General features: G+C 46.3%; 1 protein-coding gene across 1 annotated transcript in view; it reads right to left on the bottom strand.

The window, feature by feature from the left end:
- TENT2 (terminal nucleotidyltransferase 2) overlaps window positions 1–25,669 on the bottom strand; it is a 568,493-nt gene that overhangs the window by 415,656 nt on the left and 127,168 nt on the right. The window contains exon 5 of the mRNA XM_069223224.1: window positions 19,771–19,862. Coding sequence (XP_069079325.1) covers window positions 19,771–19,862 — 92 coding nt within the window. The remainder of the gene's footprint in view (window positions 1–19,770; window positions 19,863–25,669) is intronic.

The following is a 25,669-nucleotide window of genomic DNA, read 5'->3' on the forward strand; positions in this document are numbered from 1 at the left end:
ATTTAATATAGCTTCATGCACGTTAGTTTTACATACTAGGCCGCTGTGTACTTTGCCCTAGATATATTTTATTCAGCGTCACACTGTTATTTTATAATAATCAGTTTTTACGGTCTTGTTTTAATTTATTCTATCACACTGTTTAGCTTAGTTCAGCACTGTGTTCTCAAATAATGCATTCTCGATCGCACTGTGCTTCAGTCAATGCTACAGTCTTGAAGGCGGGTCGCGTTCCGTGGCAGCACATCAGTGCCAAGGAAATCTTTTTTTCCTTTAATTTGACGCGACTACAACAACTTATGGCAAAAAAGGAAGCAACTTATGTCATGCTGAACACTGAAAAAATAGAAAGACTGCCTTTTACCGTGGCCGAAATTCCTTCGGCAGAATGGTTGATACACAGGGTTATTAATCTGCCTATTTCTACATTAAAATTCACTTCTTGTTTGAAACACGTTCCGGTAGGCAGATATGAAAAGTTGGGAGATAAGTTACATCCATGAGGTGTGGGAGCTTCCCTTCCCGTACAAATGCCTCAATGGCATGAAAGAGGTCTTTCTTAGTGGTAGTGAATACGCGACTTCCGTCAGCCATTCGATGATTTGTAAGCAGCTGTCCCTGCATGGGGCGTGTAATGCCTCGGTTGCAAACTTGGCTTGCTATCTGAAGGAAGTTCCAGTCCCCTTGATTAAAGGTACGTTCCAGGTGCTTTCAAACGGCATCTACGTCCTCCTCGATAGTGAAGACTGTTGTGGCATGCGGGCCGGAATAGTTTACGTTGTTTCGGTCTCTAAGGTCGTTACATGCTGCAGGAATGTGTTGTTTCCCCCCACTAAATTTAGGGAGGTAGCTGATATCTGGTCTTACATTGCTACTTCCAAGGTGAATTTTGACAAGTTAAGAAGACTAAAGGCTTTATTGTTTCAGAAGCATGTGGCCCTTACATCTGCACGCGAGACCTACGCACTTCAAGTGACAAGGTCGTCGGCAGAAATACAGTCACTATTAAATACGAACTTTCCGAGACACTTTGGTGAACTCGTGGGATGTATATTTAATGCGCCCAGCACGGCTGGATTAGCACATTTTTTCAAAGCTGTTGGTATTGGTTTTGTTCACACCTTTTCCTCTCTATTCGGTTTGATACCTTTGGCTATTCACTCAATTTTCTGAAGCATTTTTGGGGGATTTCCAATAACTTTGGCTTTATTAGATGGCATTTTGCTGTTGATGTTGTTTTTCGGCAATGGTTGTCCCTCCGCAACAAGGACAAATGAAGGCGCTCCCATCAGCGCAGCTGTGTCGTGAACGCATGATGCAGCAGTTTGGAGCAACACTCCTAGAACAGTTGGGGTGTGACTGGTCTCTGTCATTCAGACTGGTTTTGGACTGCGTGCAGCCTGTGTTTCTGTGCCATTGGTGCTCTTCTGAACTTGCACTGGAATGAAAATGTCACTTACCCAGTGTACATCTGTTCGTGGCATTAGTCGCTGCAGATTCACATGTCTAGCACAGTCCGCTGCCTGGTGTTGGGCTCGGAGTATTACAAGTTGTTTTTCTTCGAAGAAGTCTTTTTTGGTCACGGGACCGAAGGACTCCTCCCTCTTCGGCTCCATTGCGCATGGGCGTCGACTCCATCTTAGATTGTTTTCCCCGCAGAGGGTGAGGATGGAGTTGTTTGCTATAAATAGTGCCCATGCAATGGAGTGAATACGTATGTACATAAAAAGTTTATAATAATTATTTACAAATGTACAAATGTTTAAGATTTAAGATTTACTTCTAAACGGCTACAGGCTTCCCGGTGAGGCGGGAGGGCACATGTGAATCTGCAGCGACTAATGCCACGAACAGATGTACACTGGGTAAGTGACATTTTCAGTTCGATGGCATATGTTGCTGCAGATACACATGTTTAGCATAGACTATAAAGCAGTTACCTCCCCTAAAAGCGGTGGTTTAGCCTGTAGGAGTTGAAGTAGTTTGGAATAATGTTCTTAGTACAGCTTGGCCCACTGTAGCTTGTTGTGCATTTAGTACGTCTACACAGTAGTGTTTAGTAAATGTATGAGGCGTAGACCAGGTTGCAGCCTTACATATTTCGCTCATAGGAATGTTTCCTAGAAAGGCCATTGTAGCACCTTTCTTTCTGGTTGAGTGTGCCTTTGGTGTAATAGGCAATTCTCTCTTGGCTTTAAGATAGCATGTTTGAATACATCTGACTATCCATCTAGCAATGCCTTGTTTAGAGATTGGATTTCCTATGTGTGGTTTTTGAAAAGCTATGAACAGTTGTTTTGTTTTCCTGATTAGCTTTGTTCTGTCAATGTAGTACATTAGTGCTCTTTTGATGTCTAATGTATGTAGTGCCCTTTCAGCCACGGAATCTGGCTGTGGGAAGAACACTGGTAGTTCTACTGTTTGATTTAAATGGAATGGTGAGATTACTTTTGGTAGAAATTTTGGATTTGTTCTTAGAACTATTTTATTTTTGTGTATTTGAATAAATGGTTCTTGTATGGTAAATGCCTGTATTTCACTTACTCTTCTGAGGGATGTGATTGCAATGAGAAATGCGACTTTCCACGTTAGATATTGCATTTCACAGGAATGCATGGGTTCGAAAGGTGGACCCATGAGTCTTGTTATGACGATGTTAAGGTTCCATGAAGGAACTGGTGGTGTTCTTGGTGGTATAATTCTTTTTAGCCCTTCCATGAATGCTTTAATAACTGGTATTCTAAATAGAGACGATGAATGAGTGGTTTGTAGGTAAGCAGATATTGCTGCGAGGTGTATTTTTATAGATGAAAAAGCGAGGTTTGCTTTTTGCAAATGTAGTAAGTATCCCACTATGTCCTTTGTAGAGGCATGCAATGGTTGGATTTGATTGGTATGGCAGTAGCAAACAAATCTTTTCCACTTAGATGCATAGCAGTGTCTAGTGGAAGCTTTTCTAGCTTGTTTTATGACCTCCATACATTCTTGTGTGAGGTCTAAGTGTCCGAATTCTAGGATTTCAGGAGCCAAATTGCTAGATTCAATGATGCTGGGTTTGGATGCCTGATCTGTTGTTTGTGTTGTGTTAACAGATCTGGTCTGTTGGGTAGTTTGACATGCGGTGCTAGTGAAAGGTCTAGTAGAGTTGTATACCAAGGTTGTCTTGCCCATGTGGGTGCTATCAGTATGAGTTTGAGTTGGTTTTGACTCAATTTGTTTACTAGATATGGAAGGAGAGGGAGAGGGGGAAAAGCGTATGCAAATATCCCTGACCAACTCATCCATAGAGCATTGCCTTGTGATTCGCGGTGTGGGTACCTGGATGCGAAGTTTTGGCATTTTGCGTTTTGTTTTGTTGCGAACAAATCTATCTGGGGTGTTCCCCAAATTTGAAAGTAATTGTTCAGAACTTGGGGGTGAATTTCCCATTCGTGGACTTGTTGGTGATCTCGCGAAAGGTTGTCTGCTAGTTGGTTTTGGATCCCTGGAATAAATTGTGCTATTAGGCGAATGTGGTTGTGAATTGCCCACTGCCATATTTTTTGTGTTAGGAGACACAATTGTGTTGAGTGTGTTCCTCCTTGTTTGTTTAAATAATACATTGTTGTCATGTTGTCTGTTTTGACAAGAATGTATTTGTGTGTTATTATGGGTTGAAAGGCTTTTAACGCTAGAAATACTGCTAACAGTTCTAGGTAATTTATATGAAATTTTGTTTGGTGTACGTCCCATTGTCCTTGAATGCTGTGGTGATTGAGGTGTGCTCCCCACCCTGTCATGGAAGCATCTGTTGTTATAACGTATTGAGGCACTGGGTCCTGAAATGTCCGCCCTTTGTTTAAATTGTTGCTGTTCCACCATAGAAGCGAGAGGTATGTTTGGCGGTCTACCAACACCAGATCTAGAAGTTGACCCTGTGCTTGTGACCATTGTGATGCTAGGCACTGTTGTAAGGGTCGCATGTGTAGTCTTGCGTTTGGGACAATGGCTATGCATGATGACATCATGCCTAGAAGTTTTAGCACAAATTTTGCTTGTATCTTTTGGTTTGGAAACATAGCACTTATTACCTTGTGGAATGCTTGAACTCTTTGTGGACTTAGAGTGGCAATTCCTTTTGATGTGTTGATGGTTGCCCCTAGATATTGTTGTGTCTGACACGGTTCGAGGTGTGACTTTGTATAGTTGATGGAGAAACCCAATTTGTGAAGGGTTTGTATGACATCTGTGGTGTTGTTTGTGCACTTTCTTACTGTGTTGGTCTTGATTAGCCAATCGTCTAGGTAAGGAAACACATGTATTTGTTGTCTCCTGATATGTGCTGCTACTACTGCTAGACATTTTGTGAATACTCTTGGTGCAGTTGTTATTCCGAATGGCAACACCTTGAATTGGTAATGTATTCCTTTGAATACGAACCTTAGGTACTTTCTGTGAGAAGGGTGTATCGGTATATGAAAGTACGCATCTTTTAGGTCTAATGTGGTCATTTAATCTTGCTGTTTGAGCAGTGGAATGATGTCTTGTAGTGTGACCATGTGAAAGTGGTCCGATATGATGTAGGTATTTAGTGTCCTGAGATCTAATATTGGTCTTAATGTTTTGTCTTTTTTTGGAATTAGAAAGTACAGGGAGTAAACTCCTGTGTTTTTTTGTTGTACTGGTACTAACTCTATTGCATCCTTTTGCAGTAGTGCTTGAACTTCTAGTCCTAAAAGTTCTAAATGTTGTGGTGACATTTTGCGTGTTTTTGGAGGGATGTTTGGTGGGAATTTGTGGAATTCTATGCAATAGCCATGTTGGATTATTGCTAATACCCAATTGTCTGTTGTAATCTGCTGCCAAGATTGGTAGAATTGGCTTAGTCTTCCCCCCACTGGTGTTGAGTGAAGGGGTTGTGTGACTTGAAAGTCACTGTTTAGGTGGAGGTGTTTTTGGAGTCTGGAATCTTCCCCTACTCCTTGGGAATTGACCCCCTCTATATCCCCTGAAACCTCCCCTTTGGAATGAACCCTGATATGGTGTGGTTCTTGTTTGTTGGCTGGTGGTGTCTGTGGGTTGGCCACTGTAGGAAGTTGGCTCTGTATGTGCTATTTCAAAGTAAGGAATAGCATGCACAGAGTCCAAGGGTTCCCCTTAGAGGTAAAATAGTGGTAAAAATAGATAATACTAATGCTCTATTTTGTGGTAGTGTGGTCAAGCAGTAGGCTTATCCAAGGAGTAGTGTTAAGCATTTGTTGTACATACACATAGACAATAAATGAGGTACACACACTCCGAGACAAATCCAGCCAATAGGTTTTTATATAGAAAAATATATTTTCTTAGTTTATTTTAAGAACCACAGGTTCAAATTCTACATGTAATATCTCATTCGAAAGGTATTGCAGGTAAGTACTTTAGGAACTTCAAATCATCAAAATTGCATGTATACTTTTCAAGTTATTCACAAATAGCTGTTTTAAAAGTGGACACTTAGTGCAATTTTCACAGTTCCTAGGGGAGGTAAGTATTTGTTAGGTTAACCAGGTAAGTAAGACACTTACAGGGCTTAGTTCTTGGTCCAAGGTAGCCCACCGTTGGGGGTTCAGAGCAACCCCAAAGTCACCACACCAGCAACTCAGGGCCGGTCAGGTGCAGAGTTCAAAGTGGTGCCCAAAACACATAGGCTAGAATGGAGAGAAGGGGGTGCCCCGGTTCCGGTCTGCTTGCAGGTAAGTACCCGCGTCTTCGGAGGGCAGACCAGGGGGGTTTTGTAGGGCACCGGGGGGGGACACAAGCCCACACAGAAATTTCACCCTCAGCAGCGCGGGGGCGGCCGGGTGCAGTGTAGAAACAAGCGTCGGGTTTGTAATGGAAGTCAATGGGAGATCTAGGGATCTCTTCAGCGCTGCAGGCAGGCAAGGGGGGGGTTCCTCGGGGAAACCTCCACTTGATCAAGGGAGAGGGACTCCTGGGGGTCACTCCTCCAGTGAAAGTCCGGTCCTTCAGGTCCTGGGGGCTGCGGGTGCAGGGTCTCTCCCAGGTGTCGGGACTTAGGATTCAAAGAGTCGCGGTCAGGGGAAGCCTCGGGATTCCCTCTGCAGGCGGCGCTGTGGGGGCTCAGGGGGGACAGGTTTTTGTACTCACAGTCTTAGAGTAGTCCTGGGGTCCCTCCTGAGGTGTTGGATCGCCACCAGCCGAGTCGGGGTCACCGGGTGCAGTGTTGCAAGTCTCACGCTTCTTGCGGGGAGCTTGCAGGGTTCTTTAAAGCTGCTGGAAACAAAGTTGCAGCTTTTCTTGGAGCAGGTCCGCTGTCCTCGGGAGTTTCTTGTCTTTTCGAAGCAGGGGCAGTCCTCAGAGGATGTCGAGGTCGCTGGTCCCTTTGGAAGGCGTCGCTGGAGCAGGATCTTTGGAAGGCAGGAGACAGGCCGGTGAGTTTCTGGAGCCAAGGCAGTTGTCGTCTTCTGGTCTTCCTCTGCAGGGGTTTTCAGCTAGGCAGTCCTTCTTCTTGTAGTTGCAGGAATCTAATCTTCTAGGGTTCAGGGTAGCCCTTAAATACTAAATTTAAGGGCGTGTTTAGGTCTGGGGGGTTAGTAGCCAATGGCTACTAGCCCTGAGGGTGGGTACACCCTCTTTGTGCCTCCTCCCAAGGGGAGGGGGTCACAATCCTAACCCTATTGGGGGAATCCTCCATCTGCAAGATGGAGGATTTCTAAAAGTCAGAGTCACCTCAGCTCAGGACACCTTAGGGGCTGTCCTGACTGGCCAGTGACTCCTCCTTGTTGCTTTCTTTGTTCCCTCCAGCCTTGCCGCCAAAAGTGGGGGCCGTGGCCGGAGGGGGCGGGCAACTCCACTAAGCTGGAGTGCCCTGCTGGGCTGTGACAAAGGGGGGAGCCTTTGAGGCTCACCGCCAGGTGTCACAGTTCCTGCCTGGGGGAGGTGTTAGCATCTCCACCCAGTGCAGGCTTTGTTACTGGCCTCAGAGTGACAAAGGCACTCTCCCCATGGGGCCAGCAACATGTCTCTGGTGTGGCAGGCTGCTGGAACTAGTCAGCCTACACAGACAGTCGGTTAAGTTTCAGGGGGCACCTCTAAGGTGCCCTCTGTGGTGTATTTTACAATAAAATGTACACTGGCATCAGTGTGCATTTATTGTGCTGAGAAGTTTGATACCAAACTTCCCAGTTTTCAGTGTAGCCATTATGGTGCTGTGGAGTTCGTGTTTGACAGACTCCCAGACCATATACTCTTATGGCTACCCTGCACTTACAATGTCTAAGGTTTTGTTTAGACACTGTAGGGGTACCATGCTCATGCACTGGTACCCTCACCTATGGTATAGTGCACCCTGCCTTAGGGCTGTAAGGCCTGCTAGAGGGGTGTCTTACCTATACTGTATAGGCAGTGAGAGGCTGGCATGGCACCCTGAGGGGAGTGCCATGTCGACTTACTCGTTTTGTCCTCACTAGCACACACAAGCTGGCAAGCAGTGTGTCTGTGCTGAGTGAGAGGTCTCCAGGGTGGCATAAGACATGCTGCAGCCCTTAGAGACCTTCCTTGGCATCAGGGCCCTTGGTACTAGAAGTACCAGTTACAAGGGACTTATCTGGATGCCAGGGTCTGCCAATTGTGGATACAAAAGTACAGGTTAGGGAAAGAACACTGGTGCTGGGGCCTGGTTAGCAGGCCTCAGCACCCTTTCAATTGTAAACATAGCATCAGCAAAGGCAAAAAGTCAGGGGGCAACCATGCCAAGGAGGCATTTCCTTACACAACCCCCCCCCCAAACGAAAGAGGATGAGACTAACCTTTCCCAAGAGAGTCTTCATTTTCTAAGTGGAAGAACCTGGAAAGGCCATCTGCATTGGCATGGGCAGTCCCAGGTCTGTGTTCCACTATAAAGTCCATTCCCTGTAGGGAGATGGACCACCTCAACAGTTTAGGATTTTCACCTTTCATTTGCATCAGCCATTTGAGAGGTCTGTGGTCAGTTTGAACTAGGAAGTGAGTCCCAAAGAGGTATGGTCTCAGCTTCTTCAGGGACCAAACCACAGCAAAGGCCTCCCTCTCAATGGCACTCCAACGCTGCTCCCTGGGGAGTAACCTCCTGCTAATGAAAGCAACAGGCTGGTCAAGGCCATCATCATTTGTTTGGGACAAAACTGCCCCTATCCCATGTTCAGAGGCATCAGTCTGCACAATGAACTGCTTAGAATAATCTGGAGCTTTTAGAACTGGTGCTGAGCACATTGCTTGTTTCAGGGTGTCAAAGGCCTGTTGGCATTCCACAGTCCAGTTCACTTTCTTGGGCATTTTCTTGGAGGTGAGTTCAGTGAGGGCTGTCACAATGGATCCATATCCCTTCACAAACCTCCTGTAATACCCAGTCAAGCCAAGGAATGCCCTGACTTGAGTCTGGGTTTTTGGAGCTACCCAGTCCAGAATAGTCTGGATCTTGGGTTGGAGTGGCTGAACTTGGCCTCCACCTACAAGGTGGCCCAAGTAAACCACAGTTCCCTGCCCTATCTGGCATTTGGATGCCTTGATAGAGAGGCCTGCAGATTGCAGAGCCTTCAAAACCTTCTTCAGGTGGACCAGGTGATCCTGCCAGGTGGAGCTAAAGACAGCAATATCATCAAGATAAGCTGTGCTAAAGGACTCCAAGCCAGCAAGGACTTGATTCACCAACCTTTGGAAGGTGGCAGGGGCATTCTTTAAACCAAAGGGCATAACAGTAAACTGATAATGCCCATCAGGTGTGGAGAATGCTGTTTTCTCTTTTGCTCCAGGTGCCATTTTTATTTGCCAGTACCCTGCTGTCAAGTCAAAGGTACTTAAGAATTTGGCAGCACCTAATTTATCTATGAGCTCATCAGCTCTTGGAATTGGATGAGCATCTGTCTTGGTGACAGAATTGAGCCCTCTGTAGTCCACACAAAACCTCATCTCTTTCTTTCCATCTTTGGTGTGAGGTTTGGGGACTAAGACCACTGGGCTAGCCCAGGGGCTGTCAGAGCGCTCAATTACTCCCAATTCCAGCATCTTGTGGACTTCCACCTTGATGCTTTCCTTAACATGGTCAGATTGTCTAAAGATTTTGTTCTTGACAGGCATGCTGTCTCCTGTGTCCACATCATGGGTACACAGGTGTGTCTGACCAGGGGTTAAGGAGAAGAGTTCAGGAAACTGTTGTAGGACTCTCCTACAATCAGCTTACTGTTGGCCAGAGAGGGTGTCTGAGTAGATCACTCCATCTACTGTGCCATCTTTTGGGTCTGATGACAGAAGATCAGGGAGAGGTTCACTCTCTGCCTCCTGATCCTCATCTGTTACCATCAACAGATTCACATCAGCCCTGTCATGGAAGAGCTTAAGGCGGTTCACATGGATCACCCTCTTGGGGCTCCTGCTTGTGCCCAGGTTCACCAGGTAGGTGACCTGACTCTTCCTTTCTAGCACTGGGTAAGGGCCACTCCATTTGTCCTGGAGTGCCCTGGGAGCCACAGGCTCCAGAACCCAGACTTTCTGCCCTGGTTGGAACTCAACCAGTGCAGCCTTTTGGTCATACCAAAACTTCTGGAGCTGTTGGCTGGCCTCAAGGTTTTTGGTTGCCTTTTCCATGTACTCTGCCATTCTAGAGCGAAGGCCAAGTACATAGTCCACTATGTCCTGTTTAGGCTCATGGAGAGGTCTCTCCCAGCCTTCTTTAACAAGGGCAAGTGGTCCCCTTACAGGATGACCAAACAGAAGTTCAAAGGGTGAGAATCCTACTCCCTTCTGTGGCACCTCTCTGTAAGCGAAAAGCAGACATGGCAAGAGGACATCCCATCTCCTTTTGAGTTTTTCTGGGAGCCCCATGATCATGCCTTTTAATGTCTTGTTGAATCTCTCAACCAAGCCATTAGTTTGTGGATGGTATGGTGTAGTGAATTTATAAGTCACTCCACACTCATTCCACATGTGTTTTAGGTATGCTGACATGAAGTTGGTACCTCTGTCAGACACCACCTCCTTAGGGAAACACACTCTGGTAAAGATACCAATGAGGGCCTTGGCTACTGCAGGGGCAGTAGTCGACCTAAGGGGAATAGCTTCAGGATACCTGGTAGCATGATCCACTACTACCAGGATATACATATTTCCTGAGGCTGTGGGAGGTTCTAGTGGACCAACTATGTCCACACCCACTCTTTCAAAGGGAACCCCCACCACTGGAAGTGGAATGAGGGGGGCATTTGGATGCCCACCTGTCTTACCACTGGCTTGACAGGTGGGGCAGGAGAGGCAAAACTCCTTAACCATGTTGGACATATTGGGCCAGTAGAAGTGGTTGACTAACCTCTCCCACGTCTTGGTTTGTCCCAAATGTCCAGCAAGGGGAATGTCATGGGCCAATGTTAGGATGAACTTCCTGAACAGCTGAGGCACTACCACTCTCCTAGTGGCACCAGGTTTGGGGTCTCTGGCCTCAGTGTACAGGAGTCCATCTTCCCAATAGACCCTATGTGTTCCATTTTTCTTGCCTTTGGACTCTTCAGCAGCTTGCTGCCTAAGGCCTTCAAGAGAGGGACAGGTTTCTTGTCCCTTACACAGCTCCTCCCTTGAGGGTCCCCCTGGGCCTAAGAGCTCAACCTGATAAGATTCAAGCTCCAAAGGCTCAGTTCCCTCAGAGGGCAGAACTTCTTCCTGAGAAGAGAGGTTCCCTTTCTTCTGCTGTGTTGCAGTTGGTTTCCCAACTGACTTTCCTGTTCTCTTGGTAGGCTGGGCCATTCTTCTAGACTCCAGCTCTACTTGTTCACCCTGTGCCTTGCATTGTGCTCTTGTTTTCACACACACCAGTTCAGGGATACCCAGCATTGCTGCATGGGTTTTTAGTTCTACCTCAGCCCATGCTGAGGACTCCAGGTCATTTCCAAGCAGACAGTCCACTGGGATATTTGAGGAGACCACCACCTGTTTCAGGCCATTGACCCCTCCCCATTCTAAAGTAACCATTGCCATGGGATGTACTTTTCTCTGATTGTCAGCGTTGGTGACTGTGTAAGTTTTTCCAGTCAGGTATTGGCCAGGGGAAACCAGTTTCTCTGTCACCATGGTGACACTGGCACCTGTATCCCTCAGGCCCTCTATTCTAGTCCCATTAATTAAGAGTTGCTGTCTGTATTTTTGCATGTTAGGCGGCCAGACAGCTAGTGTGGCTAAATCCACCCCACCCTCAGAAACTAGAGTAGCTTCAGTGTGGACCCTGATTTGCTCTGGGCACACTGTTGATCCCACTTGGAGACTAGCCATACCAGTGTTACCTGGATGGGAGTTTGGAGTGGAACCTTTCTTGGGACAGGCCTTGTCTCCAGTTTGGTGTCCATGCTGTTTACAGCTATGACACCAGGCCTTTTTGGGATCAAAGTTTTTACCCTTGTACCCATTGTTTTGTGAAGAGGCTCTGGGCCCACCCTCCTGTGCAGGTTTTTGGGGGCCTGTAGAAGACTCTTTACTATTTTTAGTTTTGGTTGTCTCATCACCCTTCCCCTGGGGATTCTTTGTGACCCCTTTCTTTTGGTCACCCCCTGTTGAAGTCTTGGACACCCTTGTCTTGACCCAATGGTCCGCCTTCTTTCCCAATTCTTGGGGAGAAATTGGTCCTAGGTCTACCAGATGCTGATGCAGTTTATCATTGAAACAATTACTCAATAGGTGTTCCTTCACAAATAAATTGTACAGCCCATTATAATTACTTACACCACTGCCTTGAATCCAACCATCTAGTGTTTTCACTGAGTAGTCTACAAAGTCAACCCAGGTCTGGCTCGAGGATTTTTGAGCCCCCCTGAATCTAATCCTATACTCCTCAGTGGAGAATCCAAAGCCCTCAATCAGGGTACCCTTCATGAGGTCATAAGATTCTGCATCTTGTCCAGAGAGTGTGAGGAGTCTATCCCTACACTTTCCTGTGAACATTTCCCAAAGGAGAGCACCCCAGTGAGATCTGTTCACTTTTCTGGTTACACAAGCCCTCTCAAAAGCTGTGAACCATTTGGTGATGTCATCACCATCTTCATATTTAGTTACAATCCCTTTAGGGATTATCAACATGTCAGGAGAATCTCTGACCCTATTTATGTTGCTGCCACCATTGATGGGTCCTAGGCCCATCTCTTGTCTTTCCCTCTCTATGGCTAGGATCTGTCTTTCCAAAGCCAATCTTTTGGCCATCCTGGCTAACTGGATGTCCTCTTCACTGGGGCTATCCTCAGTGATTTCAGAGGTGTTGGTCTCTCCTGTGAGGGAACCAGCATCTCTGACTATTATTTTTGGAGTCAGGGTTTGAGGGACCCTGTTCTCCCTAGATAGGATTGGTAGGGGGGAATTTTCCTCCAAGTCACTATCCTCTTCCTCTGAGTTGCCACCCTCAGAGGGGTTGGCCTTTTCAAACTCTGCCAAAAGCTCCTGGAGCTGTATTTTGGTAGGTTTGGGGCCCATTGTTATTTTCTTTATTTTACAGAGTGACCTTAGCTCCCTCATCTTAAGATGGAGGTAAGGTGTGGTGTCGAGTTCCACCACAGTCACATCTGTGCTAGACATTTTGCTTCTAAAAGTTGGAATACTTTTTAAGAATCTACAACTGGTTCTAGAATCTAATTCAAACTTTTACAAACTTTTAAACTCTAAAAGAAATGCTAAACAGGATCTAACACAAGGCCCTAGCAGGTCTTTTAAGAATTTAGAAAACTTTTCAAATTGCAAAAATCAATTTCTAATGACAATTTTGGAATTTGTCGTGTGATCAGGTATTGGCTGAGTAGTCCAGCAAATGCAAAGTCTTGTACCCCACCGCTGATCCACCAATGTAGGAAGTTGGCTCTGTATGTGCTATTTCAAAGTAAGGAATAGCATGCACAGAGTCCAAGGGTTCCCCTTAGAGGTAAAATAGTGGTAAAAATAGATAATACTAATGCTCTATTTTGTGGTAGTGTGGTCGAGCAGTAGGCTTATCCAAGGAGTAGTGTTAAGCATTTGTTGTACATACACATAGACAATAAATGAGGTACACACACTCAGAGACAAATCCAGCCAATAGGTTTTTATATAGAAAAATATCTTTTCTTAGTTTATTTTAAGAACCACAGGTTCAAATTCTACATGTAATATCTCATTCGAAAGGTATTGCAGGTAAGTACTTTAGGAACTTCAAATCATCAAAATTGCATGTATACTTTTCAAGTTATTCACAAATAGCTGTTTTAAAAGTGGACACTTAGTGCAATTTTCACAGTTCCTAGGGGAGGTAAGTATTTGTTAGGTTAACCAGGTAAGTAAGACACTTACAGGGCTTAGTTCTTGGTCCAAGGTAGCCCACCGTTGGGGGTTCAGAGCAACCCCAAAGTCACCACACCAGCAACTCAGGGCCGGTCAGGTGCAGAGTTCAAAGTGGTGCCCAAAACACATAGGCTAGAATGGAGAGAAGGGGGTGCCCCGGTTCCGGTCTGCTTGCAGGTAAGTACCCGCGTCTTCGGAGGGCAGACCAGGGGGGTTTTGTAGGGCACCGGGGGGGGGACACAAGCCCACACAGAAATTTCACCCTCAGCAGCGCGGGGGCGGCCGGGTGCAGTGTAGAAACAAGCGTCGGGTTTGTAATGGAAGTCAATGGGAGATCTAGGGATCTCTTCAGCGCTGCAGGCAGGCAAGGGGGGGGGTTCCTCGGGGAAACCTCCACTTGATCAAGGGAGAGGGACTCCTGGGGGTCACTCCTCCAGTGAAAGTCCGGTCCTTCAGGTCCTGGGGGCTGCGGGTGCAGGGTCTCTCCCAGGTGTCGGGACTTAGGATTCAAAGAGTCGCGGTCAGGGGAAGCCTCGGGATTCCCTCTGCAGGCGGCGCTGTGGGGGCTCAGGGGGGACAGGTTTTTGTACTCACAGTCTTAGAGTAGTCCTGGGGTCCCTCCTGAGGTGTTGGATCGCCACCAGCCGAGTCGGGGTCGCCGGGTGCAGTGTTGCAAGTCTCACGCTTCTTGCGGGGAGCTTGCAGGGTTCTTTAAAGCTGCTGGAAACAAAGTTGCAGCTTTTCTTGGAGCAGGTCCGCTGTCCTCTGGAGTTTCTTGTCTTTTCGAAGCAGGGGCAGTCCTCAGAGGATGTCGAGGTCGCTGGTCCCTTTGGAAGGCGTCGCTGGAGCAGGATCTTTGGAAGGCAGGAGACAGGCCGGTGAGTTTCTGGAGCCAAGGCAGTTGTCGTCTTCTGGTCTTCCTCTGCAGGGGTTTTCAGCTAGGCAGTCCTTCTTCTTGTAGTTGCAGGAATCTAATCTTCTAGGGTTCAGGGTAGCCCTTAAATACTAAATTTAAGGGCGTGTTTAGGTCTGGGGGGTTAGTAGCCAATGGCTACTAGCCCTGAGGGTGGGTACACCCTCTTTGTGCCTCCTCCCAAGGGGAGGGGGTCACAATCCTAACCCTATTGGGGGAATCCTCCATCTGCAAGATGGAGGATTTCTAAAAGTCAGAGTCACCTCAGCTCAGGACACCTTAGGGGCTGTCCTGACTGGCCAGTGACTCCTCCTTGTTGCTTTCTTTGTTCCCTCCAGCCTTGCCGCCAAAAGTGGGGGCCGTGGCCGGAGGGGGCGGGCAACTCCACTAAGCTGGAGTGCCCTGCTGGGCTGTGACAAAGGGGGGAGCCTTTGAGGCTCACCGCCAGGTGTGTCAGTTCCTGCCTGGGGGAGGTGTTAGCATCTCCACCCAGTGCAGGCTTTGTTACTGGCCTCAGAGTGACAAAGGCACTCTCCCCATGGGGCCAGCAACATGTCTCTGGTGTGGCAGGCTGCTGGAACTAGTCAGCCTACACAGACAGTCGGTTAAGTTTCAGGGGGCACCTCTAAGGTGCCCTCTGTGGTGTATTTTACAATAAAATGTACACTGGCATCAGTGTGCATTTATTGTGCTGAGAAGTTTGATACCAAACTTCCCAGTTTTCAGTGTAGCCATTATGGTGCTGTGGAGTTCGTGTTTGACAGACTCCCAGACCATATACTCTTATGGCTACCCTGCACTTACAATGTCTAAGGTTTTGTTTAGACACTGTAGGGGTACCATGCTCATGCACTGGTACCCTCACCTATGGTATAGTGCACCCTGCCTTAGGGCTGTAAGGCCTGCTAGAGGGGTGTCTTACCTATACTGTATAGGCAGTGAGAGGCTGGCATGGCACCCTGAGGGGAGTGCCATGTCGACTTACTCGTTTTGTCCTCACTAGCACACACAAGCTGGCAAGCAGTGTGTCTGTGCTGAGTGAGAGGTCTCCAGGGTGGCATAAGACATGCTGCAGCCCTTAGAGACCTTCCTTAACATCAGGGCCCTTGGTACTAGAAGTACCAGTTACAAGGGACTTATCTGGATGCCAGGGTCTGCCAATTGTGGATACAAAAGTACAGGTTAGGGAAAGAACACTGGTGCTGGGGCCTGGTTAGCAGGCCTCAGCACCCTTTCAATTGTAAACATAGCATCAGCAAAGGCAAAAAGTCAGGGGGCAACCATGCCAAGGAGGCATTTCCTTACAGCCACGAAACCCCCCTCTAAATGGAGTTTTTCTAAAAGAGCCTCTGCTCTGCGGGGAGTAGAGTGCGCCCATGGCTTTGGCCGTGTCTGTGTCCTTTTTAAGTTTTTCAATGGCTGTGTCCACTTCAGGGCCAAAAAGTTGTTTCTCGTTGAAGGGCATATTAAGGACAGCCTGCTGGATTTCAGGTTTGAAGCCTGAAGTGCGGAGCCAAGCGTGTCTCCTTATGGTGACAGCAGTGTTGACTGTTCTCGCTGCAGTATCGGCTGCGTCCATTGAAGAGCGGATTTGATTGTTTGAGATCGTTTGTCCCTCTTCAACTATTTGCTGCGCCCTTTTTTGGTATTCCTGGGAAGATGGTCTATGAGAAGTTGCATCTCATCCCAGTGTGCGCGGTCATATCGGGCCAGCAGCGCTTGAGAATTTGCGATGCGCCACTGGTTGGCTGCCTGTGATGCTACTCTTTTCCCTGCCGCATCAAATTTTCGGCTTTCCTTGTCCGGAGGTGGGGCGTCGCCAGATGTATGGGAATTTGCTCTTTTGCGAGCTGCCCCTACTACTACGGAGTCAGGTGGTAACTGCGAAGTAATAAACACTGGGTCTGTGGGTGGTGGTTTATATTTCTTATCCACCCTTGGGGTGATGGCTCTTGATTTTACGGGCTCTTCAAAAATTTGTTTTGCGTGCCATAACATCCCTGGTAGCATTGGGAGACATTGATATTGGCTATGTGTAGCCGAGAGGGTGTTAAATAAAAAATCATCCTCTATAGGATCGGAATGCAGTTGGACATTGTGGAATTCTGCTGCCCTAGCCACCAGTTGCGAGTATGAGGTACTGTCCTCTGGCGGTGACGGCTTTGTGGGGTATGAATCGGGATCATTGTCCGGCACTGGGGTGTCATATAGGTCCCAAGCGTCTTGATCCTGATTATCTTGAATTATGGTAGTTTGCGCTGGTGAGTGCATTTGTGGCGGTGTTTGTGCCGGCGATGCCTGTTGTGGTGGAGAGGGCGGAGGCGTGACTTTTTTAACCACTTTGGCTTGTGGTTGTGCGTCATCCTTGAGAAATCCGATCCTTCTTTTTCTCATTATTGGGGGAAGGGTTGATATCTTCCCTGTGTCTTGTTGGATGTACAGTCTCTTTTGTGTGTAGTCTGATTCTACACTTTGGAGCTCTTGTCCAAATCTGTGCATCTGGCCACTTATTCCTTGTTCCTCTGTGTAGGAAGGAGGTGTGGAACTTTTCGGTGCCGAGAGAGAATCTTTTTTCGGTTTCGGTACCGACAGAATTTTTGTGGCTTTCGGCAGTGTGTCTCGGTGCCGATGTTTTTCGGTGCCGGCATCTTGTTTTTGCTTCTCGGAGCCGAGACGGTGCCTCGACCGGAGTCGGGTGTCTTCGCTATGGGCGTGCCCTTTTTCGGCGCCTTCGATGGCTCGCCGGTTTTATGGGTCGAGCCATGGCCTGTCGGCAGTGGCGTCCCCTGGGCTTTTGTTTTTTCGATGGTTTTTATTTTCGACGTCTTACTCACTGTTTGTTGTTGTTGTTCGACGTTGGAGTCTCCGGATTCTGAGTCCGGAACCGAGAATGTTTCCTCTTCGTCGTCGAAACGTTGTTTTGTCGGCGTGGACGCCATTTGTAGACGCCTGGCTCTTCGGTCCCGGAGTGTTTTTCTGGACCGGAAGGCTCAACAGGCCTCACAGGTATCCTCCTTGTGCTCGGGGGACAAGCACAAGTTACAGACCAAGTGCTGATCTGTATAAGGATACTTACTGTGACATTTTGGGCAGAAACGGAACGGGTCCGTTCCATCGGCTTCGATGTCGCACGCGGTCGGGCCGACCAGGCCCCGATGGGGGATCGAAGCTACCCCAAAGTCTTCCGATGATCGGTGTCGATGTACCTAACTATCCCGATACCGAACGGAACAATACCGACGCTTTCTTCCGAGATTCTGACTAACTTTCCGAACCGAAACACGGAGCGAAAAGGAATACGTCCGAACCCGACAGCGGAAAAAAACAATCTAAGATGGAGTCGACGCCCATGCGCAATGGAGCCGAAGAGGGAGGAGTCCTTCGGTCCCGTGACCAAAAAAGACTTCTTCGAAGAAAAACAACTTGTAATACTCCGAGCCCAACACCAGGCAGCGGACTGTGCTAGACATGTGTATCTGCAGCAACATATGCCATCGAACATTTGTCTTTCACAGCAACGCCCGTCAGTGATTGATGCTGATCTGTTGATGTTCTCGTTGAGGGTTCATTACCAGACATGCGCGCTGTGGCTGCGTTTGCTCAGAGAAGCTGATAACGAGCTACCCTTCATGGAGGAAGTTACCATTAACTCGTTGATAGGCACTGCACGGGATGCTGCCTTGGTTAACACTGGGGCTATGGAACACACCTGTTCCTTAGTGGTTTTTGGTGCGGATTTACCCGTTTTGTCATCTGCCGAAGTGGAGGACCTCCTGCTTTCCATGACTTCTGCTTGATTTGGAACAATCCTAAATTGATATTTTCCTTTGATTTCGGCTCTTGGCCGCATGCTCATTTTTTAAATTGCCGAGTAGGATGCTTGTGTGTCCTCTTAACTTGTCAGAATTAAGTAGAGTTTTTAAAATATATTTTAGCTTTGGCTTAAACCACTTTCTACCGACAAGGGGAGGGTGTAGTGTAGCCATTTTTAATATAGCTTCATGCATGTTAGTTTTACATACTAGGCCGCTGTGCACTTTGCCTTAGATATATTTTATTCAGCATTGCACTGTTATTTTACAATAACCAGTTTTTACGGTCTTGTTTTAATTTCTTCTATCACACTGTTTAGCTTAGTTCAGCACTGTGTTCTCAAATAATGCATTCTTGACCGCCCTGTGCTTCAGTCAAGGCTACAGTCTGGTACATTGCCGGTAAACATGGTAGAAGTTTAGTCTCCAGCATTCGTAGAAAATACACATCCTTACGTAGGGACATTTTCTTAGAACATCTGCGTGTTAGTTATAAAACACTTTCTAGTCCTAGTATACGTCAAGAGGGAGATTCCAGCCAGGGACCCACAGCTGGATGCTGAATGCCCCGTTGCTGATGCAGATTACAGGCCTTTGCTCAGGTATGAGGGTCAATGTCCTCCCGGGGGAACCTGAAAGGCAGGCTTAGAGCTTAAGATGCTGTGCTCGAAAATATAACCTAGAAGAGAGAATAACCTAGTGGCACTATGATAGCTTTATTCTTGTGCTTCACTCTCATCGGCACCATTTTAATATTACTGTGTTGTGTAGTTCTGGTTATTGCAGCTCACACTTTGCTATCTAAAATTCAGACGTTTTATTAAACCAATCTTTAAAACTTATACTGCCTTTTGTCATTTATATATGAGACCACACTGTGTATGAGAGAACCGGTTGTGACCTGAGTGACCACGACTTCCCTGAGAAGTATTAAGATGTCATGCGCTCGGCTGCCCAATTGTCTCTACCATTTGGGAGAGATGAGGCACTGCTAGTTAGCCGGAGCAAAAGCCGGATTTAGAGTGACAAGTGTCAACCACTGTGGGTCAGACTCAGTCCCCCACACTGTGAACGTTCTTGCCGCTCAATATCCAGTAGTCTCATTAGGATAATAAAAGCCTACGTGACAGAGGGATGGGGCGGGCAGGAGGGAGGCATGACTCGTATGGACTGCTTAAACACAAATAAAAAAAAGTCGCTCAAAAAACAGGAGCAGTGGATGGACACATGCATGCCATGGACAAACAGTAACAAAGAACACAAGAGCGATGTTGAAGAGAACAAATGGTAAGCCTATAGGTGGGCTGTAATCCACTGATTCTAAACAAGTCTCTAAGAAACAGCTCATGTGCTGTCTAAATAGCAACATTCCTCCAAACAGCAATGTACAGTGTGTATGCCCGTACAAGATAAATGTTGGCATATGGGAAGAATGTGAGTTACTATGGCAGCAAACTTGGATTTTATAAGGAAGGGTCATAGATTAACAAAAAAGGTACAGGAGGAGGTATTATGCAGTTACCCTTCTCCCACTATGAGTATTCATTTTAACCTATGATTTCACAGCTGAAGCACAAAGGCACAAATACACTTGGTCTGTATAGGACACTGGACATACAATATGCATTAACAATGGAAATAAACACACTAAAACCCCTTAAGACCTTACATGAGTTTTTTGTTTTTTTTTACGCAATTTTAATTAGGTTCTTCTGCAAGTGAAAAGAAAAAAAAAATCTAACTTACCAGTTCATCTTCCATAACTAGACACAAATCTGCATCACTACCTCGTGTGCCAAATCCATTCAGTGATGATCCAACCAAATACAGTCTGCTGTCTAACAAAACAAAACAATCAAGTTGTTCCTTATATTTCCCAAGAGTTTCAGATTAATAACAGTGTTTAAACAGCTTGTGTGTGTGACACTACACAGAAAGGAACACAGACATACTAAAAAGAACAGCCAAAGTCATGTGGCAAAAGGATGCATCTTTGTTGTCAAGCACAGGTTTGAGAGGGCTATAACTACTTTAGGACAGCATTTCAGATGCTTAGTTTATTTATCTGCTGCAAATAGCTTTAATCAAGAAACATGACTGGCAGTTCCTCTGGAACCTAATTGTTTTATTTCTCTACTTCTGTAGCGCTTTAGATAGTATTGAGAGCAAAGGTTTCTAGCAAGCTAAGGTAGTCAAAAAAAGTTCTGCCGACTACATAAAGATATTTTATGATAAGATACAAATTACCTTAAAAACGCAAAACCACATATACACCTTCATGAATAGAAGGATTAAACATAAGCACTTACCACAAATTGGGATAGAAGGAAGAAATGTAGAATTATTTTGTAGGAAGGCGGATTATTATTTGGGGTGGACAAGTGTTCCCCTCAAAGGATAAGGCCAACACCTGCTAGATGTCACACACATTAAATAAACGTGTTGAATCTCTGGTAACGTGACACAGCAGTCAGGCCTAAGCCACAGGCACTGTGTGTAGTAATAAAGTAGTGGATAAGCAGAAGAAGAAAATCAAACAAAACACAATAAAATTCCAGAACCAATTTTAAAACAAATTGCAATTGTTTTTTTAAGTTAAATAAAGACTAAAAACAACAAAAATCAATTAGGGGGAAATCAGAGACACAAATATTTAACCCCTTCCCCGCCAAGGACGTACGGGTTACGTCTAGTGGCGCGGCACACCACCACCCCCCTCCAGGGCCTATCCCCAACCCCCCCCCCCCAGGGCAGGGCTGGAAGGGGAAACGCTTCCCCTTCCACCCCGAGCCCCCCAGTGACATCTGATGACGTCACGTCATGCTCAGCATTTCTCTTCCACTCGGGAGGAGGGGGCAGGCAGAGGCATGAAAGGAAAGGCCTTTCCTTTCATGCCTCTGCAAGCATTTCTGCAGCCCGATCGCAAACGATCGGGCAGCAGAAATGCCAACTAGACACCAGGGATTTTTTTTTTTTTTGTATACTTACTCATAAGGGGAGCGGCTCCTTGGGCAAGGGTCGCTCCCCGGGTGGGAAATCAGTGTCTACCTTCTTTATTCCACGATAAGGACGCTTCACAAAAAGTGAAGTTATTTTGAGAAAAAAAATTACCTCCCAAATGTGAGGAAAAAACAGGTGATCTTGAGAGGAGACTCTGAAAGATGTCAAGTGAAGCCAGAAATAAATGTTTTTAAAGAAAAAAAAAACAAGAATTGGGCGAAAAACTCTTAGAACTGTTCTAGGATCAAGTAAACACAAGCCAGAAAAAAGAAATGAGGCTGGGCTGAGGCTGTGAGGCAAACTTGAAGTACAGTGCATGCTGGGAGAAGGAAGCTGTTGAACCCTTAAAGAAGCAGTGTCCTCCTTTTGATCTGATGCACTTTAACCAAGAAGGTTTTTTTTCCTCTCCATGTTTGTCTACTGAAATGCAGGTTACATTTTTTTCAACTAGAAAGCTATCTTTTTCAGCTAGCTAAAACTTTTAACTCATATGAGGCAACATATAAATTACTTACTTGAAAATCGTCTGCCTTCAATTAAGATTCTTTCAACTATTCTATGGAAAAGAAGTGTTTCAGGGGATCCTACCATGCAGAGCCATCTACTCTGTACCTGATTACAGACAGGTTGTATACACAACATCCATTGATTTACAGCTACTTATTACTCTACATTGTTTGATCACACAATGTACTCCGATTTGATTGACTTTTGGTTACTCGTGCAAGTTTCAAAAGAAATAAAGTCTGAAATTTAAAAAAAAGAAAAAAACTTTTGCCTGGACTAGATGGATCTTTTGCAAATTAATAGGACACAAACAAGTCAAATATAATAATATTCACCATCTGTTTTGACTTCAGCGCTATCCCCGTTTGTGTTGTAGATTAATGAGGGAGGTGGATTTGACCATTTTGGGGGAAGGAAACATTACTTACATGCAATCTGAGCTCTACCTAGTAGGTATCCACACTGAAGCCACACACATAGAAAAGTCCTGTATATCTGCAGGAATCCCATAATGCTTCATATCTAAAAATCAATATATGTATGTGTATGTGTGTGAAGAAGGTAATAAGCTGTAATTTCCCATATGTAGGCATAACCTCCCAATTCTTATTATAAGTCGATAACACAAATGACAGCACTGGAGCAAGTAACAGAACACAGTAAATAGACTAATATCTCCACATAAGAAAGCATATAAAGGAAGCAAGATGCAGGGCAGGCTGAATGGTTGGATAAGAAAACATGTACTGTTTATTTAAGAAAATAGCAGCTATCATAGTCCAGCATTCTTTGCATTGGCAATGGCTTCCCAGCTTTACTTTAAGGAAACATTGATTGTGCAAATTAAATATGAAACATGAAATGAAAATAAACTTGTAAAGCGCTCACATGCCCAAAGGCGTCATGGTGCTGACAAAGTACAAACAGAGTAGGGCAGAGTATTCCAAAGACTGGCAGCAGCGTAAGAGAAAGATTTACAGCCGAAGTCTAGGCAACACAAGTAGTTTACTGGAAGAAGACAGAGGTCCCCTCCTGGGAGAATACAAATGGATGATGTCTCTGAATAATTTAGTATCACAATTATGTAGCACCTTATGTGTGATACAGGCACGATTCAAAATAAGAGATAAGGGAGGTGGGAAGGTTGTTTATAAGTACAGTGAGATACCTACAATGTAGGATTATAAGTACATTTCCCATCTGCACTGTAAGGTCATCCCGAAAACCCTACAGCCTGTTATTTTGAATGGCTATTGTTAGAAATGGAGTCTCTAGTTGGCAGTCGGTTTGCACCCTGTCCAAGTAGGGACCCTCACTCTAGTCAGGATAAGGGAGATACCCGCTCACCCCCTTGGTAGCTTGTCACGAGCAGTCAGGCTTATCTCAGAAGCAATGTGTAAAGCATTTGTATATAACACCCAGTAACACAATGAATACACTACAAAAGGACACTACACCAGTTTTAGAAAAATAGCCAATATTTATCCGTATAAAATAAGACCAAAACGTGAAAAAAATGCAGTAAAAAAAGATATGAATTTTGCAATAATTAACTTAGAAATACAGTTCCTTGAATTCGACAAGCTACATCTGGGCCTATCACGGCGTTGTGAACAAGAAATCCAACAGTTCAGGCCGGCCACGGCATTCGGGGCCAGCTACAGTGTCGGGAAAGCAAGCAAAAAGAACCTTGAAAATGCAGGGCGTCGTGATCCTCACAATGAGATCCGGAGAGCGGTTCCGCAGGTCGGGGGGGGTCATCGGCCCGTTTAAGTCACACATGTTGCAGATTGAACTCTGGGCTGACGAAGTCAGGAGCGCTGGCGTGGATGGCATAGGGGCTGCGGTGTGAAGTGGGATGATGCGACATGCAGTGCCCACAGGTCACGGTGCAGGCAGCGCCTCGGTGACAGCATCCAGCTGCATCGGTGAGACTAGAGCTGCGGTTTGAAGAGTGGCGGTGCGACGTGCGGTGTCACCAGGTCACGATGGAGGCAGTGGCGGCGCCGTTGATGAAGCGATGTTGTCGGTAGGCCCAAGCCGGCTGTGCGGTGTCCTCGGGTCACAGTGCAGACAGGGATGCCTGGAGACAACCATGGAGTCAATGGTGCTGGTATTGGTGGACCAGGGCTGCGGTGCGGAACAGGATGGTGCTTCGTGTACCTCATGAGTGATGTCCACAGGACACAGTGCAGGCTGTGGCGCCAGTGGCAGCAGGGGCGGCAGGGTTGGGGATGTCCAGGCTGCGCTGTGAATAAGGCGATGCCGAAGTGCAGGGCCCACAGGTCACGGTGAAAGCAATGGCTCGATGGCAGCGTCGGGTTGCGGTGCAAAGAGGGGCAGTGCAGCACCGCGCGGTGTCAGCAGGTCACGGTGCAGGCCATCTGCGTCGTGGTTGGCGTTGCAGTGGTTTTTCTTCTTGAACAGCACAAAACACACAGTTCTCAGTGCTGCAGGCAGATGAAACTGAAGTCTTTGGTGTCCCTGAGACTTCCAACAGAAGGCAAGCTCTATTCCAAGTCCTTGGAGAACTCTCACAATCAGGATACACAGCAAAGTTCACCTTTTGCTCTCTTTTAAGGCAGAAGCAGCAACAGCAGGCCAACACAGCAAAGGGGCAGTACTCCTCCTTCAGCTCTTCAGCTCTTCTCCTTGGCAGAGGTTACTCTTGATCCAGAAAGATTCTAAAAGTCTGGGGTTTTGGGTCCACTACTTATGCCCCTTTCAGCCTTTGAAGTAAGCAAACTTCAAAGGAAAGTCGCTGTTATTCACAAGATCCTGCCATGCCCAGGCCTGGCCTCAGACATACTCCAGGGGGTCAGAGACTGCACTGTGTGAGGGCAGGCACAGCCCTTTCAGGTGTAAATTACCACTGCTCCCTACACTCTAGCCCAGAAGGCTCATTAGGAGATGCAGGCTACACCCAAGCTCCCTTTGTGTTACTGTCTAGAGGGAATTCACAACAGCCCAACTGTCAGTCTGACCCACACATGGAATACACAAGCAGGCAGAGGCACAGAATGGTTTAAGCAAGAAAATGCCTACTTTCTAAAAGTGGCATTTTCAAACAAACAATTTAAAAACCAACTTTACCAAAATATGTATTTTTCAATAGTGAGTTCAGAGACCCTAAAATCCACATCTCTGTCTGCTCTCAAAGGGACACTACACTTTGAGAATAATTAAAGGCAGCCCCCATGTTAACCTATAAGAGAGGTAGGCCTTGCAATTGTGAAAAACGATTTTGGCAGTATTTCACTGCTAGGACATGTGAAACACACTAGTACATGCTCCACCTTTAACATACACTGCACCCTGCCCTGGGGGCCACCTAGGGCCTAAAATAGGGGTGCCTTACATGTAGTAAAAGGGAAGGTTTGGGCCTGGCAAGTGGGTACACTTGCCAGGACAAACTAGCATTTCTAAACTGCACAAACAGACACCACAGTGGCAGGTCTGAGCCATGTTTACAGGGCTACTTATGTGGGTGGCACAATCAGTGCTGCAGGCCCACTAGTAGCATTTGATTTACAGGCCATATGCACCTCTACTGCAATTTACTAGGGGCTTACTAGTAAATCATATATGCCAATCATGGATAAACCAATCACCAATACAATTTACATAGGCAGCACTTGCACGTCAGCACTGATCAGCAGTGGTAAAATGCACAGAGACAATAAACCTGCAAAAACAGATCTGAAAAAATAGGAGGAAGAAGTAAAAAGGTTTGGGGATAACCCTTCAAAAAGGGCCATTTCCAACAGCTAACTAAAACAGAAAGCTTGTTAGTAGCCAACATGCTCTCATGCAAAGTGATTCTTTAGGGCAGCATGACCAACTACTGTATCCTTAGTATCCGCTCCTAAATTTTTGCCTAGACAAAAATGCCTGTTAAAGTATGGAGAGGTGTCCACATAGCTGCCCTACATTTACCAAATATGGGAACATTTCTCAGCAAAGTTGTAGAGACTGCTTCATCACGCATGAAATGGACATCAGATTTGCCAGATGAGGGCTTGTTAGCCAGCTGTTTGCACAGGGAGATACAGGAAACTATCCATCTGGAAATCAACGGTTTGGATGTTGCAAAATCAGTACAGCACAGTCCATAGCCAATGGTTGATTAGATTTCCTT

The sequence above is a fragment of the Pleurodeles waltl genome, chromosome 1_1 (assembly GCF_031143425.1).
Source record: "Pleurodeles waltl isolate 20211129_DDA chromosome 1_1, aPleWal1.hap1.20221129, whole genome shotgun sequence".
NCBI classification, from domain to species: Eukaryota; Metazoa; Chordata; class Amphibia; order Caudata; family Salamandridae; genus Pleurodeles; species Pleurodeles waltl.